Below are 15,649 nucleotides of genomic sequence, written 5' to 3' on the forward strand. Positions count from 1 at the left end.
TATGCACTCCATGTAGTGCGGCATCGTAGCTGTCCAAAAGTGTTTTCAATGGTTCAGATTTAAAAGAAATTCTTCCCTCTAAAGAGTTTGTTTTAAATCTGAACCGTTCGCTAATGAGATCGATGGCTGTGTGCCGCCACTACAGCGCCCCCGGATCGCTTTGATAGCCTTAATTTGTAGTTGAGCCACTCTGCTCCCTTCTAATTACTAGTACCTACTATGGCCTGTTCACGAAGTACACCTATTTTGTTACCATATTGTTGTTGCATAATAGTTGTACCAACTTTAGGTGCTCGTATTTCTGATCTCAAAATCCCAACCATGAAAAACAGGGATAATCGCCACCTTAGTTTGAGTAAAATCGGGTTTGATCCACGGAAATTGGAGTACTACGTACCGAAGAAGAGCAATGGTGCTGAATGCAGGAGGACCCAGAAGACTGCCGCGCGCCCTTGTGGGCCGGATCGATCCTCAACATCGTCTCAACACATCACCAGCATTGTCTTAGATCTAGCTAGTACCGGTCCAAAGTTTTGATTTTTGGTGACGGAGTTGGTTCAATCATTAGGCTACTGAGCTCGTCCCTAATGCACAACAAAGAAAATCTTTTCTATCCAAAGGCTCAATAGAACAGAAAAATTATTCAGCGCCCCAAGCGTGAAGACATACGGTGTCCCCTCCGTCTTGGTAGAGACAACAAGCTAGGCTTGGGTTGCCACAAGTCCTTACTCCCAGAGTACTGAATATCCATCGGATCTTCGGTTTTAGGTCCCCGGCGGAACAAATTAGCTCAAAAGACCGAGAAATCTTTTGCGTGATGCCCTACTAAATTGAAATTAACTTTTGTATTTTATGGTGAGCCTTAGACGGCAGGCTGAGCGACCTATTGGTTAATGTTGTGCCGAAAACGAAATTGAGAATATAAACAAAACAACAAGCGAAAATCAAGAACACAAGATTTACGTGGTTTTCCAAACTGGGTACGTCCATGGGAGAAGAGCAAGAGGATCCACTATAAACGGGGAGATAACACACAAAACCGGCTATACCCGTAACTTTCGTTGAAGCATGCAATTACAAATATCTAGGGACAAATTTCTGGCGAAACCCGATAGGGATACTAAAAACCTAGGTGGAACCCAATAGAGCATAAACCAAAATCCTAATATCTAATCTTCAACATGAGAGATCCCCTGGGGGCCTCTCCAAAGGGATTCACTCAAGAAGTCCAAAACCAAAAGAAGAGAATAAGGCTATATTTATAGCTGCATAGTCATTCCTAAAACCAATACTTACCCAAACAAAATTCCTTGCACTTGGAAACAAATCTTTTAGGAAGTCAAATATCTTTTCTACCATCCCAAATTCAAGGCATATTTCCAACAGTTAAGCCTCCGCATGTTCTGAGTTTAGTTTTGATTTTGTGTATAACTCCTGTTTTTGTGGCTAATTGAACTTGGGTTAGGAATAACTTGTGTTTTCTTTTACCCTGTTCAATGTAAAGGGCATCGGAATTCTGCATTTTAATTACTAGTACTCCAAAATGCTTGAACAACAAACATTTGCACACGTAAATCTACGAACACACTCAAATCTCATTGCTATTACTCAAACAAGCAGGAAACGTATCGAATGAATGCTGGATTGGGCCACCTCGAATGGCATGAGCCGCAATATGCGGGGAGACCCGCATGCACGTACGGTGTTTAGAGGGATCTGGTCAAAAGATGGCCGGTGCCCACCAAGGTGTGTGGGGCCATACACACCTTGTGAGCGTGTTTTGCACTTGTGTGTACAAGTGTTCGTGTTTGTGTGTTCGTGTTCTCTACTCTCTTTTTTGTGATCATCGTGAGTGTTCCCAACAATCGTAATTTTATTCTGCAGCCTTGTTTTTGCTACACCTGAATGGAATTAGACACTGGATCCATCAATCAACAGTGGCAATCCAGATAGTTCTTCAATATATCAAACTCGTTTTCATGTTTCCTGCATGCGTCCGAATGGAATCAATGAACCGGCAAAAATGCACTACTATTTCTATTTACAGTCTTGCTATTGTCAGCTCATTGGGTTGACGATAAGCACATTAGAAGGCAAGAAAATATGTATTTCTGTTTATTTTTTACACCCCTTAATATACATTTACACACCTACTATTCTCAGCCCATTGGGTTGATTTTAGAATTTTCCTTCTACTTATTTATGGCAATCCCCCAATTTCATGTTTATATTCTGATCTCATGTGGCGGGACTGTGGGAGTGGTACGATTGGGAAGTAATAAAGGCAAAATTTCCAAAGCAACGATGCTCTTGTTTGGGGATTTGGATCCTCGATCTCTATTCATTGTCGTGTTTAATTATGTTGATCCGACACCTTATTCAATTCGCAAATGGATATATTCCAACCAACCAACCAATGTGCTCAACCTTCCCAACATTATCAAACCCGACAATGTGCTCAACTTGGTTATGTGGCAGCATCTTACTAGCAATTATTAATTACTAGTGATTTCTGAAGGTATCTACGGAACATTGTCACGTTAGCATGTTGTGTAAATGTTGTTTGTATTATCGAGTTCCGGGACTTCCTCTTTTCAGGTGCTATCTCTCTTCTTCTTCTTTTTTTAAGGTTTGACAGTCAGGTGCATGTATTCGGGCAAGCTTATGATTACCTCAGCTAATCTTATCTCCTGCCTGGTCAAAGGCTGGTCATTCATGCTAAAACTACAAAAATTCACAAGAAAATAGGAAGTGTTTCCGATAGTGAAAAATTTGTAGATTTTTATTTGTGGTTAAAAAGTTAGGTGTTTCCGCTAGTGAATAAGTTGAGAAATGTTAAATTGTTTTCGGTAGTGAATAAGTTGTTGATAGATTTGTTAGTAGAGTTAGCAAAAATTGTTTTTGTTTCACAAGTTTTTTTGTTAGTGGAAACGAGATGATAAAATGCTGAAACTTTTTTTTTAGTGGAAACAAGATGGTAAAATGATGAAACTTTTTTGTTAGTGGAAACGAGATGGTGAAATGCATTAAGTTTTTAGTATTTTTTGTTGGTAAAAACGTGGCCTTACTTTCTTATGGCCCGACTCTAAAAATCGAATCCTGATCAATTATATAAGGCGCAATCCCACCAACCAACCGAACTAACTCTCAGAGCTCCTTTCGGGGGCTTATCACTCATCTCGAAATCTACCTTCGGCTAAGGCCCAGCCCACACATCGGGCTCAGGTCCAGCCCACACATCTTGGGCCGAACTAAACTGGTCCATCATCACCAACAAATCCCTCACACGGAAAGTGGGCCCCCACGAGGCGTGACAACCAACCGCCTTTAAATCATTGGTCCCCAAGGCGCGTGTGTTTAGAATTCAACCCCTCCCGTGATTCTGCACTGCACACAACTAGAGAGAGAAAAAAGAGGAGAGAGAGAGAGAAAGAAATCACGAGGAGAGTTCGGATCGAACGCCTACTGTACACATTCATCTCCTAGGGTTTTCTCTTCGACCAAATCACAAACCCTAATTCTTCTCCATTTTCGGCTCACCCCCGTCGTCTTCAAATCGACCCAAGTAGGTACAAATTTCTCGTCTCTCTGAGTTTTCCCCTTTATATCCTTAAACCCTAGTTCCGTGTACCTTTCCTTTTTTCTTCATTTCTACAGTTTGGGTGCTTGTAAACGCTTACTTCGTTGATTTAAAGTTGCTTTTTCCTTCTGAAGGATTCGATTTTTATGGTCGGGGATTAAATCTAGGGTTTTGAACGAGATTGATGTGTTAGGGTTTTGGGGCGTCGTTTTTTTTTTCTTTTCTTGTCAACCCTTTAGGTTAGGGATTTTGTTAAAGAAAGGGTGTTTTCGTCGATTCCATGTGGATTTTGGGTTTTAAGAGATTCGATTCGCATGGTCGGGGAAGAATCTAGGGTTTTGGGCGAGATTGATAAGTTGGGTTTTTTAGGGGCGTCGTTTCATGTATGGCGTCAGAGACATTAGTCGCAGCGGATGAGCCGAGAGAGACCCGTGTATGGGGTGAGAATTACAAGGTTTATACGAGAAAAAAGTTTCACAAGAAACCCGTCAAGAATATCAACAGCGACAATAGTCTTGGCCCCGATAGCAATGATACCAACAACGGCGAGACCACGACCGCCACCACTTTTACCGCTGCCAATTCTGACAAAGAGAACAAGAAGAAGAAGAATGTCGACGAGAGCAATGGTGACCCCATTCCTGAGCAGTCTTTGCAGACCCCGCCTACCGAAGAGCAAACTCTGTCTCGAGTAGATGTGGTTTCTATTGATTCTTCGAATGAGAATCGGGATCCCCAAATTGCTGCTGAGCCTAACGGCGGTGAACCACCCAGTGGAGATGAGGTTATTAAGCCGATTATTAGGCAAGTGGACGACCGAGTTAGGATTAATTTGACAGCCGCGAGGTCGAAGAGCGAGATTAGGCAGCTTAAGAGGAAGCTAGTGGATGAGCTTGATCAGGTGCGGAGTTCAGTTAAGAAGCTTGAAGCCGCCAAGGAGGTTATTCAGCTTGCTCGCTACTCTATTGGTGGCGGTGACGGTGGTTATAGTCAGACTCAGTATTTGCCAAGTGATGGGAGGGCTCTAGCGAGGGCTAATTCAGAGGTGGTCTATTCGGCAAATAATGGGAGGGCTTTATTGAGAGTGAATTCAGAGATGGGCTATTCAGAAAATGATAGGAGGGCTTTAGTGAGAGTGAATTCAGAGGTGGGATCGATAGGTCATCATGATTCGAGGCCTTTCCAACAGCTAAGTGTGTCGGTGATGGAGAACAATAATGGATTTGGTGAATTTGTTGAGAAAGAAAAGAGAACTCCAAAGGCTAATCCATATTACCGAAGCGCTGAGTTCCTTCTGGGAAAGGATAGGTTACCGGCTGCAGATAGCAACAAGAAGTCAAAAGGTAATGGCGGGAGGAAACACGGTGGGAGAATGGGACATGGGTTTGGTATAAACAAGTATATTAGTCACGCGTTCAGGAGCTGTAACAATTTGCTCGCTAGGTTAATGAAGCACAAACATGGTTGGGTGTTTAACGAGCCAGTCAATGCCAGCGCACTTGGGATCCATGACTATCATGATATAATTAAGCACCCAATGGATTTGGGTACAGTTAAAACTAAATTGGGAAAGAATTGGTACAAGTCTCCAAGGGAGTTTGCAGAGGATGTGAGACTTACGTTCCGTAATGCCATGACCTATAATCCGAAGGGACAGGATGTCCATGTTATGGCAGAGGAGTTGTTAAACATTTTCGAAGACAAGTGGGCGGCTATTGAGGCTGAGTATAGTCTTGATTGGAGGTTTGAACTGGTTCATGATCTGAGTTTGCTTAGTCCTACTTCAAGAAAGGCTCACCACCCTCCTCCTGTTCCCCCACATCCACTTGCTTTTGATACGAGGACTTTGGAGAGGGCAGAATCAATGACGATGACTGTTGATTCCAAACGGAAACCCAAGGCTTCGGCGGGCAGGATTCCGGTCCCGAAAAAGCCTAAAGCAAATGATCCTCATAAAAGGGACATGACTTATGAGGAGAAGCAGCGGCTTAGCACTCACCTTCAGGGTTTACCCTCAGAGAAACTGGACAGCATTGTCCAGATCATTAAGAAGAGGAGTTCGGCACTGTCTCAACGTGATGATGAAATTGAAGTGGATATTGACAATGTTGATGCGGAGACACTTTGGGAACTTGATAGGTTTGTGACCAATTACAAGAAGTGTTTGAGCAAGAACAAAAGGAAGGCTGAACTTGCTCTTCAACGAAGAGCAGAAGCTACACCTGCTGTCCCACCAACGGTAATGTCTTTTATTGTAATTTTGTTGAGTAACTTTTTACTCCATATTAGTTAAAGTGCAGTTGACTAATTAGAGATTCATCTTGATTGATTGCAGAATCCAGCTCCAGGCAGCGTGGATGCACAGAAAGAATCTAAAAAAGGTGAGGGCGGGAAACAGGAGGATTACTTCATGCTGGTCTTAAATTAAATTCTATTTGTTTTGTGCTAATGTCTTTTTTTTTCCTCTGAAATTTTAGCAGATGAAAAGAATGCTGCTACTTCTCCTGCTCAAGGAGAAAGGCCAGGGGATGTTGGTAGTGGGTCAAGTAGTTCAAGCAGTTCTAGTAGCGACTCCGATTCTTCTTCAAGTGGTAAAGGATTTTTTTGTAGTTGTTGGAATAAGCTTATTTTGTTGTATGTTGTAGTAAAGACTATTTTGCTTCAGTGTTCATGTAAATCTGCCATTGAAGGGTTTATTGGTTGATTGTACAGTCGTTTATTGATTGAAGCTGATATTGTACTTGCAGATTCTGATAGCGATAGTTCATCTGCAAATGGATCAGATGCAGGGCATTCGTCTAGGACTTGATTGGATCAGTTAAGGTAGATATAACTGATGTGGATTCTGTCTTAATTTCTCGAATGGTTTTGCTGATATTGCCATTTGAACGCCTGTTTTTTGGTTTATTAATTATGATTAACGGTTTGTGTGTCATTCTCATGGAAGATAATTTGCTACCAAATAGCACAGGGATCATTGGCTTGTGAGAAACTTTGGTAAAACAGCTTTGAGCTAGAAGTAGAATAATTGGCTTGATGAACTGCCAAGCACGCGGATCAAAAAAAAAACTGCCAAGCACTAGTACATTACCATGGCCAATTGGCCGTAAAGCCAAAGTGGAGTCTTTCTATTGGTGGGCATTTTTGTCTTTCTTTGTCAAAATTAACAGGATTTCTTGGTCACAAAGTTGCAGTTTCTTGACTTCATGCAAGAATTTGGGTTTTCTTCTCCTTAACATGTTCATTATTGTCCTTTAATCTTTGTAACAATTTGAAAGAATATAAAATCAGTTTTTTCGTGCATGGAAATGTCTTAGGGAGATTCACCTCTACTGCATTGGTAAGGCAGAGAGACAATATGTGGATTGATAAATACCCTAGCCTGTACCACAAATTCTTAATATTGACTCCATTTTAGTGTTCTAAGCATAAATTAGCTACTCTTTTGATTCTACTAGCCCTTGTGTCACCTGATATTAATAAATCATTTGCACTTGTGCGGAAAACCCTTGTGCGGATAGTTGCCTAAAACTATAGTTGGATATGAACCATTGGCAAAACTGATGGCATTTAAGTGTTCTGTGGGTTATATTGCTTCCTGTGTTGAAGTTGACTTGTGAGTTGTTTTATTTACCCTGATTTGTGAATTTCCCATTCTGCCAGACATGTTATTGATGTATATTTTGGTTAATTTGGCAGGATATCTTAGGCGGATGTTGATATTTGTTGGCGCCCATCTTCCAGATTTTGAGAGAGCTTATTATGCTTACTCAGATTAAGGTGTGTTGGAGCCGCCTCACCAGCTGGCTGCAGAAACGTGCCATCCGTTAGAAGTCTTAGAACCCTTAGGCCCTGTTTGGCTTCTGTTTCTGTATCAGTTTTCCAGAACACTGTTCAGATCAAAATAGGATATGATGGCGGTGGGAAACATTTTGTGTAGCCTGTGTAAATTTCCAAGATCGGCTAGGAATTTCAGTTGAAATATTTGCTCTAGATTCTCATTGCATTAACTTAAAATGGACCAGAAATAGAACAGTTTGGCTCATTGGAGGTGGTTATGCGTTGTCCATAATGTATCAGGATCTATTTTGTTTGTATTGCATGCTTGTCTAATACATTTGCAACAATGAATTTTAGTGCGTAATTGTATTTCTATGTGAAAGTGTAGTTTGACCAAAAAAAAAAACAATTTGATTTCCAATAATGGGATTTCTGCGATGAAACTTGTAAATGGAAGAACAGCGTGTAATGTTATTTTTCCATTGCATCTCAATGGGTATTATTGGGAAAATAACAATGTCTAAATTCGAGTTATTTTTCCATTGCATCTCAATGGGTATTATTGGGAAAATAACAATGTCTAAATTCGAATTTCCGTTTGAACGAAAAGAAAAAAAAAAAAAACCAATGTATAAATTCAGCCTACTCTTCTCGGAAGTCAGAACAGCAATTCCTCTGGCAGCAACAAAATCTCTGATGGATACAACACTAAGGTGAACAAAAAGTGCAAAATTTGTTTGGTTTGCAGCACAGGGATGTACATCCCAAATGCAATTCAGCATTAACTCTTGTTGGCAAATGCGATCCCCTTCTCAATAGAGGATTTGAGCTCTGGTATGAGGCTTTCCAATCCTTGTTTTTCAAAGTCTGAAAGAGGGCCCAAGCCTAGAACTTCCTCGACGCCATTCTTCCCAAGCCTCACCTGCAGGCATGGATGTAGCAAGCCACTTTAGAACACAATCAAGGCAACATTAGTATATGCTTATTCCACGACGGAAAAAGAAAACCAAAGTCAAATACAAAACCTAGATACAAAATGCATCACATACTGAAAATAATGACACCATGAACAAGCTCTTTCAAGCAAAAGAATGGGTGAAACCCCTTTTAAAAATGATGAACACTCAAGATACACTCAACACTCTCCACACTAGGAGCACAAACTGCAAGCGAATGATGCTTGCCAAGGTCAGTAAGTCAGGCCGAGAGAGCACTTTAATCCAGGTTCACATTCACAGTGAAGACTCGTGTATTAATAGGACAAACTCGATAAAGGCCATTCATTCACGGGATCATTTGGGTAAGGTGACTCCTAACATAAGGCCATGGGTTCATTAGCGACGATTTGACAATTATCACTTCGCCAAGTGCCTTGGTTAAAATCTTAACTACAACTACAAAAACACAACCGCATTTGGCAACATATATCTGTTCAACTTGCAACATCCTCCGCCAGCCCCTCTCTTTGTCCAGAATGGGTGACCTATAAACTAAACCCATTCATCCTATCACCAACTTTCTTAACACCCTGCAACCCATCCTTACCTTCCCCCGACCTCAATCTATGATACTTACAAACCACCATCATATGCATGACTCCTTTTCGATAATCAATCTAGCACCACCTACTTAAATCTGCCAGGTGGGTGGTCTGTGGGGCAGTCCAGGCGGACAATAGCAATTATGGAGGTGGTGAGATCTTAGAGATGGCATGGGGGTTCGTTGTGGGGGTGTGAATGGTTATGCTATTGGTGATGGTGGTGGGTGGTATATGAAGAAAAAATAAGATGATGGTGGTCGTCAGATGATTGAGATGAAAAAAGGAGGATGGAGAGAAGATATATAGAATGCAATGCGGTAGTGGCTATTGTGAAGGAATAAGAGGTAAGCAAAGTATTGCAAATCTAACATCAAGGTGGTGGTGTTTACTGTGGGATCGTCTTTTTGAATTGTCCTATTTGACATACTCATCAGGCCATAGTTCTGTTCTGCAAAGAATAGTGCAAATTGGAAAACGAAGTGGTGACTGTTGGATTAGTCTACTGCTCTGCCCCTTGGACTACATTACTTCAATAAACAGCTAACACTTGATTTATTAAAATGAAACTTCCAAAGGGCCTTCAAGAGATGAAGTACATCTCCTACCTAAACTAATACCTATTTCCTGAAGATCAGTATTATGACGCATTGGAAAAATACAATGGTTTCTCGCCATTCTACAGTGGCGGAAATTATTTTTTGCACGAATACAATACCCTAGTTTTCTAGGCTTTTCCCTATAGTCCTATCATAAAACTAGGTTTTTATGTATATCCCCGTATCTGTATCCATATCTGTGTATTACAACTTAGAGGATTTTGAGGAGACAAATTATCACATACGTAAACAGTTGATTCAACACAGGCAAAACAATCATTTTAAACCTAGATAAGGAAGTAATTGCTCCTAAATTAAAAGCACCATAGTATAGTTAAGGTCTATCACCTTAGAAGCAAAGAAAGGCAGTTCTGTGATGCTTGACTGCACGAATGAACATTCTACAACATCTGGAACGCCATTTAGACCCTTCAAGCAAGCATCAGCAAAAATAGCTCCAGCATACCTGCAAGCACAATAATCATTAATCACAAGCCCAATTCTAGAACTTCTAATGAGTAACAATAACTACAGTTGCAATCTGAGGGTTAGTAACGAGAGAAAAAGAAAGGAAAAAAGAAGAATACACAAGCATACCACATGGAAATATATAGTAGATTGAATACACTGTACATGCGAAACCAGAAAATATCTCGAGAGTCAGCAATGCAAAACCAACAGATCTAGATCTGCCTTCAAGCATGCAAAGTGATACCCACACAATCAACACAACTTTTAACCAGAATCACAAAACAACATAAGTTACAATAATATTTGCCAAAAAAAAAACAATAGAACTAAAACTAGGTTGCATGAAGGGGGAGCGGGGGCGGGCGGTGGAGCAGGGGAATACAAAAGCTCCCAAGGTTGGGAGCGTGAGAGGAGCATGTACATATATTATGAAAATAATTTAGCAGACTCTAGAGTATGCACTTTAAAAGTACAATCATTTTAGGAAGTAAAGATATGGCCAAGTCCTCCATAAGTGTAAGAAATTGGCTAGTGTTAGTCATGACCTGGGCTAGAAACTAGACACATGACTTCATCAAAGACCAATTAATAAAGTCCAGTGATAAATCCCTGTTTTTCTATACAAAGGACATACAAAAGCTCCCATCTTCGTAAGGAGCGATCTCCCATCTCAATGGGAGCAGGCTCCTTGGGAGCGCAAAAGTGGGCCCCCAAGGGGGGAGCGGCGCCACATTAGGAGCTCCCTTCAACTAAGGAACTAAATGAACAGCATAAATACATGCAATGTGCCACACCACATAATTCAGGAACCAAATATCCTCTCTTTTTTGACAAGTGAATGCAGGATCTAACATCCACATATATATTCCAGAAACAGCGTGCGATAGAAATTCAAATTACAAATTAAACCAGAGCAAGGCTGATAAACTTCCAACAATGTATGTCAATCCAGAAAAGAATAGCATGTTTATTAGATAAACAAAAACGAAATATGCAACTAATATCCCAGAAAACATCCACAGCCCAGCATATATCCATGATGAAGGTCTATGTCTCTTGAAAGCTCAAACTTATGAGAGCAAGTAAAACCTATAAAGGAGCACAGAACAAAACTTTTCACTTTACAATCATCCCTAAGAAGATTAGCACACAACCTTTAACAAAAGGGTTGAATTCAGGTTGAAAAGCCATGAAAATCACATCATTCTTCTGACAAAATATTAACTTCGAGCGCTAACACAACCCTATAACATTCGAAAGTGCCTCGAAATTCAGAAAAACAATAGGTTCAAGTATCAGCCCAAACTTACGCCATGGAGAGGGTTGCTGAACCCTTCCCAGCTTTTGCTTCCACAACTTCTGTCCCTCCATCTTGTGTTCGTTTTGTTAGAGCCATAAGATCTTCACCAGACAGGTTATTGGCTTTCGGTGTGGCCTATCAGCAATCAAACGCGTATATAAGCATAACAGATGCAATGGATAGCTATCTTAATCTGTAATTTTGCTAAAATACAACAGGTCAAGACATGAGATGAGTAAAGTTTGAACTGAAATCGTTGCCAATAGATTTTCAAACTGATGCTTGAGTTTTTTGCTTTTATTTTTTCAAAGAAAAATAAAGCTTGGAGTGACATCACTATCAATAGACTCAACACATTAAAATCTATTTAAAGTCAATGTATTCTTACTCTTGGCATTGCCCAATGGAAATACCTTGATATCAAACATTGTATCACACAACCAATTTTTAATACTTGTCAACTAATTTCCTCTCTCTGATAAAATAAAATAAAAAAACTAATTTCCTCTCTTATGTAAAACATTTGTCCACTAATTAATTTTTCAAATGATTATTTTACAAATTTTTTGAAGTTTCTGATGAAAATTATTATTTCCTTATAGTTTTTTCCAATAATGTCATGTAAAACTTCTCTAGTTCACATGTCTGATGACTGATCCTAGTCATACACCCACACCATGTAAAACTTCTCTAGTTGATGTGTCCGATGACTGATCCTAGTCATACACCCACACCCAACACCCAAACCTGAGTCCATGTTACATAGCTAGAACGTGGCAGTCATAATAGCTTCACAAATTTAGGATAGTCAGCTAATAAAGAGCAAAGAAATGCAGTACCTGTGAAAACAATGGGAGAATGGTAATACCAGCATGGCCACCAACGACGGGTACATTAACCCCTGGAACAAATAAACAGAAAATTTGAGTCCACAAGTAGACTCCACGTGGAGAAAAATGTATCTTTTCCATTAAGTCAACGACTGACAATTACTACTATTCTACAAGCAGGTAGTGAGGCATACCCTCAACTGGAACTCTTGCCTTTCCAGCATAGAAAGTCTTAGCCCTAACCACATCAAGTGTGGTTACACCAAAAAGCTTCTTTTCATCATATGTGCCTGCTTTCTTGAAGATTTCAGCAGCAATCGGGACAGTTGAATTAACAGGGTTGCTAATCATGTTAACAAGTGCCTGATGACAAGAATCCAAAATCCAAATCTCAAAACTCACATGATACACTCAACATGGCAATTAGGCAGAGAAAAGAACAAAAAAAATTCAGGAACTAGAATGTTTATGCCAAAGGAGGAACTCACATTTGGGCAATACTTAGCAATTGCAGTGCACAGAGATTTGACAATTCCTGCATTGATGTTAAAGAGATCATCTCGAGTCATGCCAGGTTTTCTTGGCACACCAGCCGGAATTATGACAATGTCAGATCCCTCCAAAGCCTTCCCTAGCTGTTCTTCACCCATGAACCCTACAACCTACATCAGAGAAGCAAAAATATAGATATGTTACTAAGTTGAAGACGAGAGAGAATCATTTCAGGCTTTAATAAAGTTGATATGCCCAAATAACACACGTTGGACTCGTACACAAAGACATGTAACCATGTGATTGAATTGAGAAACGAAGTTAGAAGTTGTTGTGAGTAGCGTCTCAAATTCAACCCGAATTATGGTTATAAACTTATAATTACAACCCATTTGCGACCTGCATGACCCACAAGCGAACAAATAGCAAGGAGGATTTCTACACATTCGTTATTAGGAGAATCCTATTTTTAGAACTTATATCCCCACAACCACCATAAAATTTTGCATCTTGAAAGACCATTACAAAAAAATATAACAAAAAAGGTTCTTAATGCACCTAAAACGTGGAAATTATCACTTTCATGGCGTAAATCATAATCGTATAAACCTGAGAAATGTCTGTCTCACTCGACAAACACCACCATACAATTTTTTTTACTTCAGATGAAATAAGTTCTGAAAATAGGAGTAGACCATATATATCTTCCTTCACGGGGAATACGTTCCTAAAAATTGAACAAAGCGGTATTATTTCCTCGTTATTAAATGATGATTTGACCTGATTCTTTATGTCGGCTTTTGCATATATAAGGGGTGTTTGTGATGTAGAACCATATGTGAAAGAGTTACTCATATTGCAAGGGAATTGGATCCTCTCTGGTCCAAGTCTTGGACTTGAAGATACAATCCAATTTTGGACCGTTCATTGTTACAATCAATGGTTCGGATTTGCTACTCTTCCCGCGAAGAGTCTCTAAGCAAATACAAATCATTGATTTTTCCAAGGTAAGGTTCAGATTTGAACTGTTTCCTCCAGCCCAAATTTGAACTGGAAAGGATCCGATCCCTGTTGCAAGCTCATCATATTCTCCTCTTTCATTGGGCCCCTACTAGTCGATGGTAGGATGGGTCCCCAGGTGAGTGTAAGCCCCCAGACACCTCAGCTATGAAAAAAAAATTCTCCTCTTTCATAACAAGTTTGAACTGCCAAAGACATAACCAGCCATAGACAACTATCTGATCCGAATGATTCAGTGCTTTTATTTCCAATTGAACAACATAAGTGGGAAAAAACAACAACCGATCTTTGTGCCCGGACACAGACTCAAGCCAAACCACCTAAATCTTCTTGTAAAATCTACGCACACACCCAACTGTGTCCAAAACAGTTCGATGCACTTGGGTCCACATGCATCGAACAGCACATGCATCAAACAGTTCCAGATACATCGTGTCCAGAGTGTGTTTTAAAGTTGTGTGCGTCACATTGCTTGAATCTTTTTCGTTCTTGTGTGATTGCATCGTTTTCTGTTCCCCTTTTCGTACCTCTTCATAAAAGATCTAAGCCAAACATAGAGAGACAATTATACGTGTTTTAGAACAAATTAAGACCAGGCTTTAGAATGAAAAGAAAAAAAAAACCGGTCACGTATCAAAACCGAAAGGAAAAAAGAGGCACAATTGACCAAATGATCCTCGATCAAAAAAACAAACTGAATTAATATAACATTAGAGAGGACCTCAGATCTGGTGTTGATGTGGCTGACGTCGGCGGCGACTCCAGGGGTGCCGGCGATGTCGTAGAGGGAGAGGTGGGAGACGAGGGGGTTGAGCTTCATGAGGAGTGCGAGCGGCTGGCCGATGCCGCCGGCGGCGCCCAAGACGGCGACTTTACGCTCGGGGGCCGATTCCGATGAGTAGCCGCGGCGGAGGAGGCTGTGAGTCGATGGTGACGACGCGGAATTGTTGGCCCTGGTGAGAGATGATTGGATCGATCTCAACATTGTAGTCTTCATTTTTTTCCCTACCTTTGATCTAGAGAGAGAGAGAGAGAGAGAGATGAGTCGTTGAAGCAGAGGAAAGTAGAAGGCAACAAGTTGCAATTTTAAAGTAGTGAATTTCAAAGCCCCCTCTTATTTTTTAGGGTTTTTTTCCCGTAGCTCACTTGCATCATCTTTATTAGTTTCGAAATTTCATATTGTCATGAGAGGGGCACCTTCAGGAACGCGGACACAAGTGGGGCATGGCTGTCGTCAGCTCGTGCCCGTAAAGTGTTGGGTTGAGTTTCGCAATGAGCGCAACCCTTGTGTAGTTGTATTTAGTTGTCATCGTTGAGTTAAAACGAATAGAAAGAAAATAAGAGAAAGATTATTCTATTTTCTCTCATCTTTTTCTCTAAACCAAACCAAGAGAGAGATTTTTTTTGTCTTTTCTCTTCTTTTTCACAAATTCCAAATTTGGGGTTTGTTCATAGCTATGGAAAAGAAAGGAAAGAAAAATACAAAATTTTCCTCATCCTTTGTTTGATTTGAGAGGAAAAAGAGAAGAAAATAATCAAAAGAAAAGCTTATGAACAATAAATTTTTCTCTAAATTTTCCTCAATACTCTCATTCTCTTTTCTTTTCTCTACCATAGGTCCAAACAGGGCGTGAAAATTTTAGAATGCTCATTTTTTTTTATAGTTGAAAACGAGATGAGTCAAGCGGATTAATAAAACCTTAGTCATCATCTCAATTTTAAAAAAAAGTGGTATGAGTTTAGTCTGTTTAGCTTTAATTGAATCGAATCAAGTTCGCGCAGCTGATTTATGAGATTACCTAGTACAGTGTTCAAGTTTGGAGCGAATTCTTAGCATCTATAATAATGCGTTCTAGCTTTTGATATATTTTGATGTAAAAAGTTGATTTCGAACAGACTTTTAACGAGTCGAATGTGAATTGAAAGGAATTAAAGTTTTTAAAAAAGAGCAAGCGACATAAATAGAAAGTAACCAAAATCGAAAGAATATCTTCGGCTTCTTCCCTTCCTCCTCCGGAAAACACACGCACACAAAAAAAA

The 15,649-nt window shown here is 40.1% G+C and overlaps 2 protein-coding genes across 4 annotated transcripts; one reads left to right on the forward strand and one right to left on the reverse strand.

Annotated features, from left to right (window-relative positions):
- Positions 1–3,355: 3,355 nt before the first annotated feature.
- LOC131323385 (transcription factor GTE4-like) lies at positions 3,356–7,724 on the forward strand. 3 transcript variants are annotated; one of them, XM_058355145.1, is made up of 5 exons: positions 3,356–5,819; positions 5,916–5,961; positions 6,061–6,171; positions 6,328–6,403; positions 7,280–7,724. In XM_058355145.1, the coding sequence occupies exons 1-4, from the start codon at positions 3,966–3,968 to the stop codon at positions 6,387–6,389; spliced, it is 2,073 nt and encodes a 690-aa protein (XP_058211128.1). In that variant the 5' UTR covers positions 3,356–3,965; the 3' UTR covers positions 6,390–6,403; positions 7,280–7,724. The 3 variants fall into 3 exon arrangements, with proteins under 3 accessions (XP_058211128.1, XP_058211126.1, XP_058211127.1); XM_058355143.1 differs by having other exon boundaries at positions 3,366–5,819; positions 6,058–6,171; XM_058355144.1 differs by lacking the exon at positions 7,280–7,724 and adding an exon at positions 6,552–6,573 and having other exon boundaries at positions 3,366–5,819; positions 6,058–6,171.
- Positions 7,725–7,824: 100 nt separating this feature from the next.
- On the reverse strand, positions 7,825–14,772 carry LOC131323386 (malate dehydrogenase, mitochondrial). Its single transcript, XM_058355146.1, has 7 exons — positions 14,331–14,772; positions 12,586–12,759; positions 12,292–12,460; positions 12,107–12,168; positions 11,278–11,402; positions 9,845–9,962; positions 7,825–8,282 (listed from the first exon to the last, which is right to left on the reverse strand). The coding sequence occupies exons 1-7, from the start codon at positions 14,604–14,606 to the stop codon at positions 8,142–8,144; spliced, it is 1,065 nt and encodes a 354-aa protein (XP_058211129.1). The 5' UTR covers positions 14,607–14,772; the 3' UTR covers positions 7,825–8,141.
- Positions 14,773–15,649: the final 877 nt, after the last annotated feature.

This window comes from Rhododendron vialii, chromosome 4a (genome assembly GCF_030253575.1).
Source record: "Rhododendron vialii isolate Sample 1 chromosome 4a, ASM3025357v1".
NCBI classification, from domain to species: Eukaryota; Viridiplantae; Streptophyta; class Magnoliopsida; order Ericales; family Ericaceae; genus Rhododendron; species Rhododendron vialii.